The 20060-nt window shown below is 35.9% G+C and overlaps 1 protein-coding gene across 7 annotated transcripts in view; it reads left to right on the top strand.

The window, feature by feature from the left end:
• The window catches only part of PER2 (period circadian regulator 2), a 39000-nt gene that overhangs the window by 8033 nt on the left and 10907 nt on the right, over positions 1–20060 (top strand). For 3 of the 7 annotated variants that reach the window (XM_082766856.1, XM_082766857.1, XM_082766858.1), the window contains 15 exons: positions 2687–2954; positions 3501–3569; positions 6579–6733; positions 7146–7267; positions 8896–9097; positions 10605–10656; positions 11930–12072; positions 12414–12492; positions 15113–15219; positions 15690–15843; positions 16230–16338; positions 16735–16866; positions 18218–18311; positions 19008–19164; positions 19247–19365. In XM_082766856.1, coding sequence (XP_082622982.1) covers positions 2698–2954; positions 3501–3569; positions 6579–6733; positions 7146–7267; positions 8896–9097; positions 10605–10656; positions 11930–12072; positions 12414–12492; positions 15113–15219; positions 15690–15843; positions 16230–16338; positions 16735–16866; positions 18218–18311; positions 19008–19164; positions 19247–19365 — 1951 coding nt within the window. In that variant the 5' untranslated portion in view covers positions 2687–2697. Of the gene's footprint in view, positions 1–2485; positions 2955–3500; positions 3570–4078; positions 4802–6145; positions 6180–6578; positions 6734–7145; positions 7268–8895; positions 9098–10604; positions 10657–11929; positions 12073–12413; positions 12493–15112; positions 15220–15689; positions 15844–16229; positions 16339–16734; positions 16867–18217; positions 18312–19007; positions 19165–19246; positions 19366–20060 lie in introns of those variants that run through there. The other 4 variants (XM_082766859.1, XM_082766855.1, XM_082766861.1 and 1 more) reach the window with 4 other exon arrangements.

Here is a 20060-nt window from a genome sequence, read left to right on the forward strand (position 1 = left end):
GGGGACTGCTAGCGTTAGGTCAGAGGTTGGACTCGATGATCTTGAGGTCTCTTCCAACCTAGAAATTCTGTGATTCTGTGAAATGGGCAAAAGGCTGCATATGGATAGTCAAGCTCACCTTAAACCTTACAGAGAAGGTCAAAGGCCATCCCATTGTTGGCTAAGTAGTTTGGAGTACCTTTACTCACTGAATTCTCCATAGAACTTCACAACCTCAGTGTCCCCTGAGAAATATTAGTACAGATGACGCATAAGTGGCTTCTTAAGGGTGAGAATGGTTTCTTAACAGTGTTTTTTAACCAGGTGGATGCTCATATTTATACAATAGTTGCAGTAGTGAGAGCATTTACTAGATGGGAATGGATTAACACTTTATAAATGCTCCTTATTTGTACAGTAACATGAGTTTTTTTTCCTTATGTACTCCCTGTTTGGTATTTCCCCAGTGCCACCTTCTATATTTACCCTTCCTTTAGTGTTTTCAATCACTAGCAAAGAAAGCCAGCTGTATAGTTACTTGTGATGCTGCAGATAGTAGCACGAGTACCACTGACTTGCAGCACTTCCAGTCGGGCTCTTTACAAGCATGGATAATAAGAGTGGACTCTAGACAGGGACAGAGCTTAACTGAAATGTGGAGGTAGGTAAGGCAAGTGAAAATGTGAGCTTTTATCTACAGCAGAGGTTAAATTGGAGATGAAATGTCTGATCCAGTTAATCATTGGCTACCAGAGTATGTGCCATTGTGAAATAATAGTGGAATTTCATCTAAGTAAATACTGTTACTACATTTTCCAGTTCTGTAATTTCTGAGACAGAAGTGGCTTACTTAATCCAGAAAAAAACTGTTAGAGCACTAAAGCAAAACTTATTGTCTGTGTACTGCTGCTGAGTGCAGCAGCATAACTGGATGTTTACATAGTCTGGGTTAGCAGAACTGAGGTGAATAGATGCAGCAGTGAGGTGTTGGTATTCTCTTTTATCTGAAGTTTTTTTTACTACCCATAATGGAGATCTAATAAGATCTTTCTGGAAAAAAAAATATTTATGTATATAAAGTGTATAGAAAGATACAAAGTGTATCACCATTGCTGATAGCTTAAATAAATGTCCCTAAACTATGCTTTGTCTTTGAAATGAAAGTAGATATCTTGCATATTTCTCTAGTCAAGGAAGGAGGAGAACAGTATTTTCTCCTGAAAAACTTCAAATAAACATAGAATATCTGGAAAAGCAACAGTTGGGAGGGTAAGAAAATAGTTTTGATGCTTACTCAGTGGGAGGGAAGTAGAATCATAGTGTGATTTAAATGAATATTAAGTTAGCCTTTAAAATAAAATAACTTTCAAATAAAATATTGTGTTTAAAAGCAAGTTGTTGCAGTTAATACTAGCAAAACTTAAATGCAGGTTTTCTTATTTCCTGTTATTATAGTCATTGGTCATTAAATATTCCAGTGGTTTATTAGTCAACAACTGCAATCTTGAATATTTTAAAGGAAGAAAGGAGGGAACAAAAACGGTTCTGTTCTTTTAAAACAAGCTTTTTTTTTTTTTTTTCTCTCTGATGCTGAATTACATTATTCAGAGGATCTTAGTTGGTGGTTTTGAAGTATTGTTGTCTGTAGGTTGTTGAACTAGATGAGGATATGAGTCAGATTAAGTACCTCTATTTTGTACATGAAGATGAACTATCTAGTACTTCTCCTCTGGTTCTTAATGTTAGTCTGTTTACTCATTAAATTCCTTCTACACTTCAATTTTGAGCCTGGAATTTGCTTTAAAAGCAGGGATTTTTTGTTTTGCTTCAAGTTTGCATTTCTAAACAATGAAGATTTTTTTTCCTGAATTAGTGGTAGTCAGATAAAATTATTCTCTCGCTTATTTGTATCTTAATTTTTGCTCTTGATAAATGTTGATGATTTCCAATGTATGTTCAGTCTGCCTGTGTGAGTGGCTTTTGTACAGACAAAGAATTGAAGACTTGGTCAAAATAGCAGAAGTAATCTTTGCAAAAAAAAAAAAAAAAGGCAAATGGGAGAAAAAAATTCCAAACAGTTAGGAATCCCTGATGTCTGAATGGTCTTTTTATTTACCACAGTAAACTAGAAGCCAGCAAAATGGTTTAAATAAAAATAATAAAATGTTCTTTAATAGCTATTGTCCAAATCCAGGCAGTAAAATTATGAAGAATTAGGTAGGAAAATAGCAAATAGAATATTTGAACTTCTAAGGAGTTCTTCACGTTTATTCCACTTTCTCGTTTTCTGTGAGTTTTCACTAAAAGAAATACTTTTTCTACTAATACTAATGTATGGTGTTAGGTTTGCAATTATATTTAACTTAAACTTTTCATTGTTGAAATGCTGAGTGTGTTAACAGTGAATGTTACTAATTTCATCGGTCAGTAAGAACTAGTTTATCAGCAAAATCAAACAAGAAAACAGTTTTCTGTTTTGTTTTTTCTTCCTTCCCTTCTTCCTCAGATTTGTGGGTCTGTACTTCCAGGCAGAATTTGTACAGACAGAAAATTCTGAATGTGGCTTGACTTGATCTTGGCAGTGTTTCTAATGAGTGTCCCATGGACAGTATCAAGTTCAGGGGGTTCTACTCTAGCACTGAGGAGCAGAACCCTGAGCAGTAACCTGGTATCAGTGAACGCATTTCTTCATTGTTCTCTTTAAAAGAGCAACAGAAAATGAGTGAGTATTCTGGACTTGCAAGTAGTCATAACCAGATGATTGCTGAAGATTCAGGAATTCAGACAAAGCCTGAACACTCTCATGAAGTTCTTCAGGAAGATATTGAGATGAGTAGTGGATCCAGTGGAAATGACTTCAGTGGAAATGAAACAAATGAAAACTACTCCAGCGGGCATGATTCTCATGGCCATGAATCTGATGAAAATGGGAAAGATTCAGCAATGCTCATGGAATCTTCAGACTGTCATAAAAGGTAGTGGTTGGTATTAAATAAAGTCCACTTGTGTTTGTGGCATTGAAAGCTTTTTCCATTTGAATCTGATTTCCAAGTAATTATTATATAAAGTGTGTCTTCAGATTGAGGCTTAGTGTTCTTTTTCCCCTAGTTAACCTGCGTTTTGTATCATGTAAGTTGTGTAATTCATAAAGAGCAGGTTTCTAGTGTTTCTCAAAGCCAGCTTAATTTGTATGTTTTATCACTGCTTGTTTGCTTGGTTCTATTTATATGTTCTTATGGTAAACCATCTTCAATTATATAGCAGAAAGTGTCAGCCTCTTTTAACAGTCAGGATGCAACTGTGCTATTTTCATCTTTTAAAAAGCTTAGTGTACAGAGCAAAACTAGATTAAGAAGAACCTTCTTAAATGTCTAACATGTATAGTTTCCATTTGTTGTTCCAAGCAGAATGTTTTTAATTTTCATGTTCTAGACAGCCAGACATGAATAAGAAAATGTAAAGCTGAAATGAAATAAGTGTTACATTAAATTTACTCATATTAATGTCTGTCTTTGTTCTAGCTCAAGCTCAAATGCATTTAGTCTGATGATCGCAAACTCTGAACACAATCAGTCTAGCAGCGGATGCAGGTAAGTAAATATGCATATATTTTCAGTAATTTGCTTGTATGTGAGGCCAAAGCCTGAAAACTAAATAGGTTGGGTATTTTTTTTGGCTAAACCTAGAGGAGTACACGTAGGAGATAGTGTGGTCCTGTCTTTGATTCTCTTCCTGTCCATAATCAGCATCATGTCCTCTCAACTACTCAGTTGAATTAGAGCTTTTTGTAGCTGTTCCATGTGAGCTGTGTGATGACTTGAGAGGTTATCTTACTTTTTTGGATTTGGTAGCCTAACCTCCATTTTTTTTGTGGTTCACTTCAAATATAGGTTTTTTTTTTTTTTTGAGACTTTCCTTTAAATTTTCTGCTCTTCAGATTTTAGTCTGAAGCCTTTGCCTGGGAAAAACCTAGTAGTGTTTTAAAATCAGAATTCACCCATTGAGTTGGACATGTTCTGATGTCCAGCAGCCATATGATCTGCCTCTCCTGTGTTCCATTCGCCAGGATTCAAGCTTCAAGTCTGTAAGGACAGACCAACATCAGCTGCAGGAATACCTCTATATGAACTCTGCTTCTGACCCTGATAGCCTTGAGAAACCTGATGGCATTGAAGGCTCAAATTTGGACACCTCTGAGTGCCCTACTGTACTTGTTTATTTTTTTAATGAAGTCAGCCTCTGATCAGGAGACCAGAACCTGATCCTAGGCAGATCAAGCAATTTCTAGCTCTAGCATGCTGATGTTAAGATCCCTATCTACATGTACCTGCCCGAAAGTGTTTCTACCTGATGCAGAGCCTAAAGAAGTGGTAAATTAAAATCACACCTTTGCACCATTTGGTGTGTGATGAACATAGCGTCTGCCTTGCAGACACCAGAAGATCTTGTTCCATGCTGTATCTTCAAGTGGAAATTGTTCTGGAGTTCACTTTTTGCTCAATATCAAGGACAGAGTGAACCAAAAGCATTTCTTAATCATCCTTTCCCACTGACTCAGTTTTCTTTACTGCAGGATGTTGGAGGGTTACTTATCTCAGTTTGATACTTTTTTTTTTTTTTTTAAACCTTCAGTAATAGCTCCCTGCTCAGAAAAAAATGTGAATCCAGATTGTACAGTATTTCCCCAGCTGTCAGGCACAGTGCTGTACAGGGCAGAATTTGATCATCTTCTGGGAATGGAAGACTGACAACCTCAGTTGACTGAGGATACCTAGATAATGGCCTTGAAAGGGATGATTAAAATAATATGAAAAGCTTTGGGGTTAGTCTTTGATTCATTGAGTACTGAGCTTTGAATTCAATGTTGGCACCACTCAACTACCTTTTCCTGTCCACATAAAGCAAAATGGAAAGCTCTTGTTTTTGTGCAATTCACTGATTCTTTACTCTGCAAGCCAAGCCTTCTCTGTGGCTTTCTACTGCACCTAATACAATGTCTCTTCAGGGAAAAAACACATAACTGATTTTTCCAAGGAGGCCAGTCTTCTGTATTTGCAGCTACTATAGGCTAACTTGGAAAAGTTTCTTTTCTTGCAAAAGATTCTGACCATGTTGATTGAGGCATGCCCAAACGCTACAAAAAACACAGTATGCTCTGTGATTTCGCCTTCTTTCCCTTTCTCTTCCTCCCTGCTCCTAGTGTAGTGTTCTTCTGTTAACAAGACACTGATTGCATCAGTTGAAACTGTCATGCCACACTGTAGATACGATTTTAGTGTACAGGGTGAGCGTGAAGCTTCCCAGGGGAGTACTATGTTATTTTCATTTCCCTTGTCGTTATTTCTCAATGTAAAATGGCCAATGATTCAGTGAATGATAAGTTTATCATAGTATGTTATGATGTAAACAAGAGCTATGACTGCATATTCTAGTACAACCCAGCTTTGTCACTTTCTAATCATTTTGGGTGAAATATAACCAACACCTGTCAGATGAGTTGGTCTCCCTGAAGAACTTTTCAAATTTCTCAGAAAAGTATTCAGAAATCCCCTTGCACAAGTTACCTGGAAGCCGAAGCCACTTTATTGGGCACTTCGGATAGGGCAGCACAGTTGCCAAGATCACTGTTTTGCAGGGGTCCATAGTGTAACCTTGCAGAGAGTTACAGCCAAGATGATTGTGTAGTAATAGAAAATCTTCCTTTTGATAGGAAAGAATTGCTTTTTAGGAAAATTTAAGGAAAAGTCTAGAATCCTCTAGGTTGTTGACTGATTCACTACTTCCTACCCACCTGACCCACCCATCTTTTGTCGTCTTTCCTGTCCTTTCTCCTCTCTCCTTTTCCATTTTGACTTTTGTCAGCATTTTTAAATGATGAGGAGATCAAGAACTGCAAAGGAAGGCAGTTTTCTGACATTTGCACTGATTATCACTGTAGTTTGACCTTCTGCACTGAGACAATACTTCTGAGCATGCACCTAAGAAATCACAGAATGTGAATACAATTTCTGTCTCCAGCTGCCTCCTGATTCTTCACCTTTCATATTTAGTCAAGTTTCTTTATCTTACTTAATGTATTGCCATGCTTAACTGGAATACATTTTTCCAAGCATTTCTCCATTTGTTTTGTTAACTTGATGCTCTCCCACTGCCATTCCCTTTTCAGGGACCTTTCCTATGAGAACCTGCTCGAACAGGAGGTGAAGACTTGAGTGGACCTCCTGCTCTCTACTTTGAAGTCCATGAACATTTCTGAGAGTTTGAATTTGAAAGGAACTCTAAGGGATATACCACTAAAAAGGGGGAGGGAAACTGGTGCAAAAAAAAAAAGTTCTCTGGTGTTTGGGTGTATAAATGTGTTTCATAAACAGATGGTATATCTTAAAAATTCAGGTAGTGATAAATCTATTTTAAGTGATTCTAGCTAATATAAGAATTACTACAAATTCTGAATGTTTACACTACGTAGTGCAAAAGTTAATGTCTAGCTGTGCAAAATTAGGCATGTGACAAATGTCAGTGTGTTTGGGTTTCTATGAGGATGGTGTGTCACTTCAAGCCCTCCAGTGACTTTTTATTATTTGTCTTTAATATTACAGTAGCGAGCAGTCCACTAAAGCCAAAACACAAAAGGAGTTGTTGAAAACTTTACAAGAGCTGAAAGCTCACCTTCCTTCTGAAAAGCGAGTTAAAGGCAAATCTAGTATCCTAACAACGTTGAAATATGCCCTTAAAAGCATTAAACAAGTTAAAGGTAATCAAGTATGACACTGCTTAAATAATTATGACCTGGATAAAATTAAACATTTAAATAAGAATTTAATTGTGGTTGTCTGCTTACAGCTAAGTTTGTTTGAAAACCTCTTTAAGCAAATATTTGTCTTCTCATTTGTGGACTGTTAACTTGGGTTTCTTTGGGATTTAAAGGTTGCCAGTAGATGAATATATTATGATGCTAACGTGGGTATTTTAAGGTGGGTAAATGTGTATGGGTTGCTGATAAGGAAACTCCACTGTAGAACAACTAACTTGGAATAGTACCTAGACTTTCCAACTGCTCATTCTGTGCTTATGCCAGAAAACCACTTGTTCAGTTTATTGCTTCCAGGCTATTTATTGATGAGACCTTAGATTCTGACTATAAACTGTTTAATGTTCTCATGTAGCCAATGAGGAGTATTACCAATTGTTGATGATTAATGAATCCCAGCCTTCTGGACTCAATGTGTCATCCTACACAGTGGAAGAAGTTGAAACTATAACCTCAGAATACATCATGAAAAATGCAGTGAGTATGCTGACACAAGCTTGCAGCATGTATGTAAAATGTTTTCTAGAATTGGCATGCCTTCTCCTTACAAGGTTGGAGTTCCTGGCTAGGCCAAAATCTGAAGAAGCTGATTTACCTTCAAGTGTATGTTCAGTAGAAACTTCAAGCCTTCATATAGACTTCACCAATAGCAGCTCAATTGAAGCTTTTTTGTTCTGATAGTTAAATGGGAAATAAGTGAAAATTCTTGGTCTTCTGACTCATACCTCATGCTTAGAGACAATGGCATGATACATCTCAATATCCACGTGATGCAGTGCAGTATGAAATGTGTAAATCATTAGTTGTCATTTTAGAGTAGTGGCTAAACTTGGAGGGTATCTCTGTCCAAAGCTTAGTCAAGGCACATGGTGAGTTGTTTCAGCTAATCCTTACAGTAGGGGTTATTTGATGTTTCAACAGTTCTCGTTAACAAGACTTAAAAGTGACCAATGCATTTGGACCATTGTGTGTTGCTGTGTTCTCTTCTGTGGTATTTGTCTGGTCTTTGCAACTGTTACAGGCTTATTCTATGATCTAGTGATACTGTCTTCTCTTTTAGATGAGAACAACTATGATGATCAATGTAGTTTTTAGCAGTAATGATAATCACAGTCACAGAATGATTATTTTATTTTCCCTATTCTCAGTGTTCTGTGTTTATTATGGAGTCTTAAACAATAATTACATCTAAGTTTATTAGCCTGTCTTCCTCGATTTTTTTTTTTTCTGAACCCTCTGTCTGAACGTATGCAGTTCTGAAATTAATAAAGTAATGGACAGATAGGGGATGTTCCCTAGCTTCATGTAGGTATTTTTTGTTGCGCCTATGAATTGCCTGTAAGGTAAAAAAATAAAAAATAGGCAATCTAGAGTATAATTGAGGACTCCAAATATCATAAACGTTGCTCAATTGATCTAAAACATGAGTTTGTAAAAACCAGTGTTCTGACGATAGTTCTTAAGTTTGTATATAGTAATACCGGATTAAGCAATAAAGGTTGTGATGCAGGAAACTCTTCTGTGTTGAGGAAAAAATACATGGAAAAAAATACATGAAATGATGCAAGTGGAATTTGTGTATGGTTGTCTGGGGCTCTTTTTTCACCTGTCTGTTCATTACTTTATCAAGTGGTATAGAGCACTTATTTTCATTATGCGGTGAATAAATAAGGCAAACAACTCTTCTCAAAACAGCTCAATCTCATGGGTGTAAAATATATCTGACGCTTTCTTGAAACCAAAATGTATAATTTTAAAGTTGAAAGCTCCTCATTTCTTACTTTGTAAATTCTGCATTGTAAAATATGCTATTGTTGTCTAATACTGGTTTAAGGCATGTAACCTGATAAGTTCCTAGTGTATTAATCTTACTGCATAGTTCAAAAAGTGGGCTGTATACATCTGCTTCACAAGGGCATCAAAATTATTTTACTGCCCCCTAAACAGATGTGATTTAACTCTCTTTATTCTGTTTCCTTAGTTTTTACTTTTAACTTATTAATGCTTTTATCTTGGTGTCCTGTTTTATCTTACTGTCTAAACAATGTTATGGATTGAAGAATGTGTTGTCTTTTCAACTGTCTAAATTTGAGACTTCTTTTTAGGATATGTTTGCTGTAGCTGTTTCTCTGATTACTGGGAAAATTGTCTACATCTCTGATCAAGCTGCTTCTATTCTTCGCTGTAAGAGAGGTTATTTCAAAAATGCCAAATTTGTGGAATTCCTGGCACCTCAGGATGTCAGTGTTTTCTATACTTCTACTACCCCATACAGATTGCCATCTTGGAATATTTGCAATAGAGCTGGTGAGTGGTCTCCACAGCAGATATTTCTTTGACCTTCCTTCAGTTATGCAGATGCAAATATCAATTTTTGCAATATCCTTTCATCCTTCTCCATCACTTCATCAGAGTACAACACACATTACTAGAACATCTCTGAACAGTATGAGGTGTTTAACATGCTTTTATGAATTGCCAAAGCTTGTCTGTTGGCTAAAAGCTTTTTGATTGCCACTGTTCATTGGTTCACATGCCACTTTTATCCAACTGATGATTGAAAGCAAAGAAGGTATGCATGCTGAAAGTGGATTTGTTTTCAAGATTTTCTTGCAATCCAGTGACCACAATTTTTCTTTTAAAAAAAAACAAACAAACAAAAAACATTCTCTTTAGATATAAGGAGCACAATATTTTTGTCTTCTTACTTTTAAAATATGTATGATTTGAGTACTATACACCTTGGTTACTGTGTAGGAAGATGTACTTCAGCTAACGTCATTGCAGTAACCAAGTGTAGTTGTGTATCTGTTCTTTCATCCTTAGGAAAAAGGATGTCAGGCATGCTGATGGTGAAGGATTAGACCTCTTAGGGCACTTGATATTTGTTTGTGTGAGGGTTGTTTTACTTGTGCAGTGACAGCTGTTGGGAATTGAGAAATAGCTGCCAAATATTTTTAAGCAAACACTTGAAATTCAAAGTCTGCTCTGAATATTTGAAATTCCAATCCCTGTATAATAAGTATATGAAGTTAAGACAGAGTGAACCATAGTCAACATGAAAACACAATTAACAGTAATTGTGAAGCTGCTAGTCCAACATCTGTCAAAAAAGGTTCAATTGTGAACTTTGACCATGTGATCCTCCTTGTGCATGTTACTCAGTTATGCAGTCTATTTTTCCTGAAACATTTTTCTCTAGTTTTATTATGTTTGTAAGAGATTCATATTTCAAAAATGCAGTAGGTAGAACTACATACTTCATTCCATGTTTTGGCAGCCTTAGCTAGTGTTTAGAAGTGTTGCATATTGAGGCCTTTGAAAGATCAGAGCTTGGCTACTGTTGAAAAGGAGGGAAATAAGCTTCATAGGGATGGGGAGCAAGGTTTTGCTTAAAATAAATAAAATAAAGTTTGGGTTTTGCTGGGGAGTGTGGGCTAGGCAGAGGAGGTTGGCAAAAGTATTTGATCCTTTAGCTGTCCTTTCTAGGAAAGAGGTCTGGTTTTGGGAGGTCCTGGAGAATTAAACTTCTTTGATCCATGGTGTAAGTTAGTGAAAAAGCTGACAAACAGTTCAAACTGGAGAGCTGTTTAGATATGTTTTTGGCAGAAGACTTAAGAAGCAAGCAGCTGTGATTCACACACCAGCCTAAGAAAAGCATAAAGTAAATAAATTAAAAAAAAAAAAAGGCTTTGGGGAACTTAAAATTTTTGATGGATTCAAACTCTATTACTTTTAATGCTGTTTGGGAAGAATTATTGCTTTAAATGCCATAACTTCTTAGTAATTTATTATAAATATTTAATGTTTCTAGAGTCTTCCACCCAGGATTGCATGGAAGAGAAATCTTTTTTCTGTCGCATCAGGTAAAACAGTACTATAATGAGACTTAGTGTTATGCTATGAAACTGCACTACAGAAGTATTTGACTTTTAAAAGAATCATATGTTATGCAAGTTTTGTCTTTTTCCATAGTGTGAACATAAGGTAAAACACACGCTTGTCCTCTAGTCATTTAACTTCCAGAAGCTACTCAGGAAACTGCAAAGTGGTTGTAGGAAGTTGCATCTTAGAAGTTAATCAGTCTGAATATTGACCTTTGCACTGTGAATGAAACTGATACGATATCTCTCACAGCTGCAGAAAGTCTTTACTTCAAGTTAATTAAACTATTCTGCTTAGCATGTGCCACAGATCCTCATTCATTCTAGATGACTAATGGCAGATCATGAATTCATACCATATGTCCAGTATAGGTAGATGTATGAGAGTAACTTGGTTTCTCTTTTTTGCTGTCACTAGATGCTGTATAGTTCTTTTTGTTTTCCTTCGTGCTGCCTGTTGCTTCTCTGGTAGCATTTCTGGAAAGAGAAATTGTGGGTCCTATAAGTTACTTCTGGAGTAAATAAATGCTTATAATTAAGATATGAGCATAGTTTTAAACAAATTAGAATGCTCTACTGCAGAGAGTTGGATTGGATGCATTGTAAAGGTACTGCTGGTGTGATTATAGACTTCTTTTCTTCTAATTCACATTGATTCCAGAAGCTTTAGCTTTGTAAAGCTGTGCTGTTATAACCTTATTACTTCACGTGTGTGTGTGTATATATATGTCACTGTGTAAATGGTTGTTCTTGCTGTTACGTTTTGTATTCTTGTTAAGTTAGCAACTGTTGTTCTAGGTAAGAGTTTATGAGACTTATTTAAAATCAAAATACGTATTGAGTAAAAGAAGGTCTCTCTTAACTGAGATAATACAGCAGTCTTCATAAAATAAAACTATAGAGCCATTCCTTTGGAGGGTAAAATGGGGATTAATATTAGATTAGGATTAGTGGATCAATAAAACAACTTTATCATTAAGAAATGGGTTTTTCTCTTCATCAAACTTCCATGTGTAGGCCTTACTTCCATCAGGACTATTCAGGACTAAAGAGGACTATTCTTTATTGTAGTTGGTATGCAAAGGATGCCATCAGAATTAGGTTCTGTTCTACTGAAAACTAAGGAAGCTAAATTTTTGGGTGCTGTTTTAGGAGCTATCATGCAGTCTTTTTGTCATTAAGAAAATTAAAGTAAATAGAAATTGTTTAGCGTGAGATGAATCTGTTGAAATAATCAACTCTGTTTAATTATTAGTGCAGGGAAGGAGCGTGAAAATGAGATTTGCTATCACCCGTTTCGGATGACTCCTTACCTTATCAAAGTACAAGATCCAGAAGTAGCAGAAGACCAGCTTTGCTGTGTGTTGCTTGCAGAAAAAGTGCATTCTGGTTATGAAGGTAATCCTTTCAGCAGACAGAGTAATTTGGTTTCATGAAATTAAGAACTGTTCTGTTTTACTACAGGAATTTCTGTGCAGTTCAGCAGTTTAATACAACTGAATTTCAGTTTAAGAAAGCTAACTTGCATGAGTACTGTCGGTGACCTCAAGTTTTATTGAAGTGGAAGGTAGCTGGTTTGGTTCTCTGCCCTTGCTGATAGTCTGTCAGCTAGCAAGCTGCTTTCCTATGTGCTCTTATGCAAACATTTAGACTTCACTCAGTATTTAATAGAAACTTGCAGCTTAAACTACTATATGTATGCCAAAAATACTTTTTAATCTGCTTTTTTTTTCTTTCAGCACCCAGAATTCCTCCTGACAAAAGAATTTTTACAACTACACACACACCAACCTGTTTGTTCCAGGATGTAGATGAGAGGTAAATTACTAAATACTGTTTTTCACATGTTTACGCAACCTGTCCAGTAACTTTTCAGGTATTTCTAGGATTTAATGACTGGGTTAGAATTTTGTGTAACTACCAATAAGTTGTTTAACTCAGGAAGGGTCTTTTCATTAAGACCACACTGTAATGCATTTTCACACTTGAAGTGTAAAACTGTCTGCCTGCTAACAAGTTGTTCTTTTTATTTTACGTCTATCTGGGGCAAATCTGGACATAAATTCAGTCAGTGAAACCCACTGCCAGGACTTCTTCTCCTGTGCCAGCAAGCATGACCCATCTGAGACTTTATTTTTTTTTTTAAGTCTGATCGAATTATTAGCAAACAATATTCTGCTGCTACTTTCTGTTGCTGAGGTACAATTAGAGAAGTGATTTTTAAATATAACATTAGATCATGTAAAAAGATATTCTGTGTTCAGAGATTAAATTGTTCAGATTCTGCTGGCTGAAGGTTTCATGTTGCATTGACAGTCATGGAAGCTGGTTAGAGTTAGTGCATATGAAACTACCAATGTTTCAGAGCAGAGACAAATAAGATGCCTGTGATGTTGAGGCATACAAAGAGGTTCAGGAACGAAGGTGCAAACCAGGCTTTCCCTGAGTCTTTAGGACTGCTTTTGCCTATGACCTGTCAGAGGATGTTTAGGTGATGGAAATTTGAGCTCTATGAAAAGAACAGAAGATACTCCTTCAAGAAGAGTTGGGGACATAGGCTGAATAGGAGTTATTATCATAAAGCTCTTAAGGACAGGGTTGTCCTTTGAAATATCATAATACTTTGAAGGACACGAGAATTAGCTTGTTACTGAGCTGAAAACAGGCTTCCTTTTCCTGCTTTTTTTCTTTTCCTTGTTTTATGTCAGATTTTACTCGTGATGGTTTATGTTACATGATGTGTAGGATTTTTTTATCCTTAGTGAAATTAAGTTGGCTACAATAATAGTATCTGAGATAAATCCATCATTCCTAGAAGCTACTGGATCATTCTTTAGCTTCCTCTTCATCTGACAAGCAAGCCCAGCTCAATCTCTAATTATAGGTCTTACAATCTAGATCCTTGACTCTTCTACTGACCTTTTATGTTGGTCTAAAAACATGTAGCTCCTTTGCATTGAAGTTACTGAATTTGCTTCTTCCTTTATAACTAAAGCAATAAATAAGTTTAAAATTGGATACCCTAAGAGAGTAAGTGCTCTGTTCCAGCACAGGTTTTCATAAAACAGGTAGCAAAGAATAGGAACAGAGCAAAGAAGAAAGAACAACAACAAAAACACATGTACTTCTTTTTACAACTTTATTTGAGGAAGTTCTTTCTAACTGAAGTAATTCTGAGTTGATAGGTATTTTCAACTCCTTTAGCCATATAACTTTTTTTTTTTTTGCTGCTTTGACCTTGGCAGTGTTTTTAATTGTCAGAATGGTATTATTTAGTATGAGTTGTCATGCCAGTTCCAGTTTTTTGAAGTTGTTGCTTTAAATCATTAACAAGCTTTTAAGTCTTACTACTGAAGCAATTAGTTAACTAACAAGGCATAAGTTGCTCTCCTTGTTTTTCTCTGAATATCTCAGCCTCTTTACCAGAAGGGTATGTCATCTCTTCTGTGGAACTGATCTAATTTCAGTGGGCTTAAAAGTGCAGTGTCGAAGGCATTTGTTCCATAATGTTTGTGATGTTTGTGAGTTCCAATACAACACAGTTTTGTGTCTGTTGTGCGCTAGGGTTAAGTTCCTCATTAAAAGCATTCAGATAGCTGAGCATCGTACTTCTCCCTAGGCCTTCATCAGCAACTGGGGCAGGGGAAGGGTATACATCACTTTGAGTTCACAAAGTGACTTGGTGTGTGGCAGCTTCTTAAACGTTACTTGATGTAATTTATATTTACCAAAGCATATTTTTGGAGGTTAGCTTTCAGGATAAGGTACAAAATGACATTTGTGAACTTCCATTCTTTTTCCTTAACGCTTTAAATGATCACTTAAGGTGATTTCATCACATAATCTAGTTCCTCATGTCATTAGAAGATGTTACTGTGTGGGAATTCAGGAATATTACTTTTAATTTTTTATTCTAATTAATAAGCTTGCTTCTTTGCAGCTCCTTTGAGTTAAACTCTTAACCTGCCTGTGAGAAAGTTTTCTTGATCCCTAGTCAGCTACTGGTTGCTAGTTCAGCTACAGAAATCCTGTGTGAACCTTAGCATTGGCTTGCAGCCCGTAGATCAGGGCTATCTGGTTTCGTGAGAGTTTAAGATTAAACTTTATTAATACTTTTTTTTAAATTCAGGGTAAGTACTCATTCTGTAGAGCCTGGGCAGCATAAGAAAATACAGGAGAACTGCTGTAGCAGATTTCTAAACACTTTGGTCAGTAACACTACAAAACACCAAAACAAAAATCAATGCCTTGCTCAAAGATAGTTACTGCTATTAAGCTGGTACTGGTATGGCACCCCAGATTTAAATTTAAAATTGTTCACTCTTTTTCTAGGAAAAAGCAAGTAAAACTTACATTTGTTTTAAGTGCTTCCATTTGAAGTATACTTTTATTCTGCTTGATTTAATTAAAAAAATATTCTTTGTTTTTCTTTCCCCAGAGCGGTACCTCTGTTGGGATACCTACCTCAGGACTTAATAGGAACACCAGTCTTGGTGCATCTTCACCCAAATGACAGGCCCTTAATGCTAGCAATTCACAAGAAAAGTATGTGGTCTCTTTACTGTGGCAAAAATACCTTTCTTTTTATTCCTGAAAGTAAATAGTAACAGCTACAGAGACCTCAGCAAGTAGGAGGTGAAAAAAATTTCTGCAAGTAATTAATATTCCTTTACTCTACAACTTGATTCTTAATGTAAATTGATGAAAGTGAGAAATCATTCAATTTCATGTTTGGTAAAAATGAGGTGAAGCATGTCTGCTGTAAACAAATTGACCATACATGATTATTTTATACATAAAGAAAATTGTGCTGCGAATGCAATGATAGAATTTGTCATTTTAAATTGTAGTCTGTCTTCTCTTGTAAATAGTCAAAGAGAAGAAAGACATTCAGGGCAAGTTAATTTGTTAATGTATGGAAATGTACAGCTGTCTCTTCAATCATTGTGACAACTCTGAATCGTTAAGTAGAACAGTGTAAATATTAAACTGACTTTTTAAATCATTCATTACAGTTCTTCAGTACGGAGGACAGCCTTTTGACTATTCACCAATCAGGTTTTGCACTAGAAATGGAGATTATATAACCATGGACACTAGCTGGTCCAGTTTCATCAATCCTTGGAGTCGAAAAGTTTCGTTTATTATTGGAAGACACAAAGTTAGGACGTAAGTCAATAAACAGTTATTTTTAAATTTTCTTTTTCATTGGAATCATATGGTGATTCCTAAAAAGATATAAGGGACTAACAGGGTGAGTGGGCAGGAATAATACAAGTTATTCCCTCCTTACATTTGGGTTTGGTGATATAGTGACTCCTTTAAGTGAAGGAAATTTGACATGCTTCAAACTTTGTCAGTACTGTCAAGAGTTGCTTAAGGAGAGTGAGTGAAGATATGTCTTGTGAGATTGAAACATCATAGATATAATATATAGAGATACTTAAATATTGGTGGTAAGTGATCCTTACATAGGGATGGTAAATTAAAGATGTGCTCTGAAACTGAAAAGTACTTGAGTTTGTAACGGACTGGCCAATGTTTGGTTTATGCAGGGGTCCCTTAAATGAAGATGTCTTTGCTGCTCCCAACTATACAGAGGACAGAATCCTTCACCCTAGTGTTCAGGAAATCACAGAGCAAATATATCGGCTGCTATTGCAGGTACAGCATCTGCTTTAATGACACGCTTTTAATTTCCCACTGAAGAAAGGGCATTTACCCTCATGTGAATTTTGTATAGCTATCTTCTACTATACTGGGATTTCTGTCTGCAATCCTGGAAATTATTTATACTCATGATTACCGGACATGACTTAACTGAAGTGTGTTAAAGCTCCTGTTGGTGTTTTATGGATTTCATGCAGCTACATGTATGGAGTACTCACACAGAAAACAAACAAAATTACCCCCATAAAACTCCCCACCCCCAAAAAATTGTTTTGCATCTCACATGGAATTATTGGTAACAGTTTTGTGTTGAAAGCTGCTGTGCAGATATATATATGTGTGTGTATATATATATATATATATATATGCATATACTGTTGTTTTTAACAGCCTGTACACAACAGTGGATCCAGTGGTTATGGAAGTCTAGGTAGCAATGGCTCACATGAACACTTAATGAGTGTGGCATCCTCCAGTGACAGCACAGGAAATAATAATGAAGACACTCAAAAGGATAAAACAGTAGGTTTTTACTTTTTTATTCAAGTATGAGATACAAAACTAAGTGGCTTTTTAACTTGTGTAAGCATAATTCTCTCAAATTAGAGATGAGGGGAGGTATAAGGAGAAAGTCTTCATTTGTTTTTTTCCGACAAAGCTTTTTCCATATTAAACATTTCTGGTATAGGTAGTGTCAACTGTACTTCAGTACCCTGTAGGTATGAAAGTAAGTGTGTATAAAAAATTTAAACCTGGGTGGTGTGTTAACATATTCTAATACCTATTTTATGTTATATGCTTGTTTCTGGGAAAAGCAGCTGTGGATATTTGAAAACAATTTCTTTTGGGAGGTGCAAGTCTGTACCTCGTGTTTTCTCAAGAGAAACTACGAAGATAAAATGCAATAGTAACGGTTTTATGCTGCAAAAACATTGAATAATATAGAATGAGAATTTATTATTTGCTTAACATTTAGCTTTACGGGTCATTGTTTCATCCGGTTGACAGTGAGATGTAACTTTTAAAAATTTCGTTAGTCTGAACAAAACAGCGTAGTTAAATTCGTGCCTACATTTATCAGAACTATTCCATGGGCAAAGTAAACCCTGAATGTGGATGCAGTCAAAGGAACTGCACTATCCTCTAAAGTCTTTTTGGCATTTATTAGTCTTCCCAAATGCTGTGTTTGATTTCTGAAAGCTAATTGTCTCCTTTACTTAATTACATTGTTCATAGGCTGAATCTCCTGAACTTGATTTATGTTTCTGTGATTAGGCATGGCAGACTGCTGTGCTTTCCAAGGTGGTCGCTTTTGCTGTCTTTCAGTTCTTAAACACTAGCATCTTGAGTAGGTGATGCTTCTGGAATTCTTGTTTCACAGATGAATTACTACATTTCAGAGCTTTGTAGAAAAAGAGGCCGCCTATTTTGAGGGGAATAGATACTTACCTCTCCTTCACCATTTCTACAGACAGTTATGATTACTATAGTATAATGTTGTAACATCCTGTCAGTGCCTGATGAAACTTCTAGCGCAAGAAGTTCAGTCTTTGCATCAATATTTTATTTACCAAGTGATACTGTTTTCTTCTGAAGTCTTACTTGTACCATTTCTTTATATTGTCGTATCAAAATCATTCAACCATATTAAACAAAATATGGAGTAATTGTATATGAGGAACTATTTTACATTTCTGCTCTCTCTAGTTCCTAAAATTCTGCTTCTGCACAATAAAATCCTGTACGTCCGGATTTTTCCCATGATCAGACTAACTGTAAAGTAGAAGTTAACTAAGGTTAGATTTAGCCTTACTGAGGAATTGCTATGCATGAAACAATTTCATACTAACTGTTTTTAATGACCTGCTTTCAGAGTGGTCAAGATGCCAGGAAGGTCAAAAATAAAGGACAACGTATTTTCACTGACAATAAAGCAAAACTGGAGCATAAGAGAGAGCCTCTTGCAGGTAAGACACTAGAACTAAGTGTTAGTTTATTGCAATGGTATGTGATGTAATGTAGGGGCTTTTCTAATCATACTTAACTGATAAAAGTGCTGGGTTTATGTATTATATTGTCTTTAGTCTCTGCACTGTGTTCTGGAAAACATGCGACCCAGCTGTCTGAATTGACAGTGACATAACATACATTTAAGGCATGTACTAGAGCTGTTGTTTTGAAGTACTTTAACTGTAGCTTCTCTTGTCCTACTAGTCAAATGTTTTTTCTGTTAGGTAGAAGAAAAAGTTATGGATGTTGTCTTTACTTTTTGCATGTAACCTGAGGAATTTTGAAGTTGTTAAATGAAAACCTTTCTGATCAGATTTAAATTTTCTAAACATGAACAATAACTTTTGCACTAGCATTGTCCTCATGCTGAGTGTTTCATCTATAATGATCTCTATTCTTCTGTATCAGTTGTGTCTGTTCCCTTTCAATCCATCAGCTGAACTAAACTTCACACCTCTAAGAATCTGTAAGAACAGGGAGGGTATTTACACAATATTTATTTACTAGGTCACAAACTTCTTATTGCTTTACAGTGGTTAATTTCTGACATACTAAAAGTTCTCATTTAGATGTATTTCTTACTGTTTGACTGATATTTTAGGGGAAACTCCAAAGATTAATGCTGTGATTGCATAATAACAATCTCTTAACAGAAAAACAAAGTGGTCCTGGTGCTCAGGTGAAAGATGTGATAGGAAAGGATACTGTGGTCACAGCTGCTCCTAAAAATGTGGCTACTGAAGAATTGGCTTGGAAAGAACAACCTGTGTATTCTTATCAACAGATTAGCTGTTTGGACAGTGTCATCAGGTAAGGAACTACTGTGTAAATTACCATTGATCTGTAGACTTAAGACTTGCATATCTAATATTGCTAAATCCTTTTATTTTAGATACTTGGAGAGTTGTAATGTGCCTGGTACAGCAAAAAGAAAATGTGAACCTTCTTCAAGTGTGAATTCTGGTGTTCATGAACAAAAAGCAGCTGTTAATGCTATACAGCCCTTGGGAGGTATCTCTACATTACAACTTCAATTTTTTTCTAGCAGCCAGTTGGATGTTACTTCTTGTCAAAATAATGACAGGTGTAGCTTAGGGATGATTCAGCCATTTTCTTAACATTACATGTTGATAAACTAACTTTTAACATTAACATTTTCACTAGAATTAAAATACTTAATTGAATACTTAATCGTCTGATTGTTGATGTAGTAAGCTTGTTTATACTGTACAGAACACAGCAGGATTTGCAGTTTTAGGGCTTGAATCATTACCACATGTGAAAACTTAATTTCACAGTCAGTACTTCTAGGAACAACCAGCTGAAGACCCTGTCTGCTGATTAATTGCAGCAAAAATTCCATTTTAAGTGTTCATATTTCACTTCTGTTTCTTCTCTGTGGGAATTTTTAAAAAGGGATAAAAGGGGTAGAATGCTATTCTCAGTGCTGTGTGAGGTGTAAGAACTCATTTGAAAGGAATTGTCCAGCCATGGAAGAACAACGGGGATTACTGAGGATAGGTACCTACAAAGTCTGCTAGAAAAAAAAAAAAAAAAAAACAAAAAAAAAAAAAAACAGTAAGTTGTTAGGATTTAGTTGTAACATTTGATATGGTCCATGTGTGGATGGGGAGCTAAAGTGGAAAAGGCAACTGGTTGGTTAGTACAAGAGTTGTGAGATTAGTAGAGAGCTACATGTAAACAAG

The sequence above is a fragment of the Aythya marila genome (assembly GCF_965140915.1).
Source record: "Aythya marila genome assembly, chromosome: 9".
NCBI classification, from domain to species: domain Eukaryota; kingdom Metazoa; phylum Chordata; class Aves; order Anseriformes; family Anatidae; genus Aythya; species Aythya marila.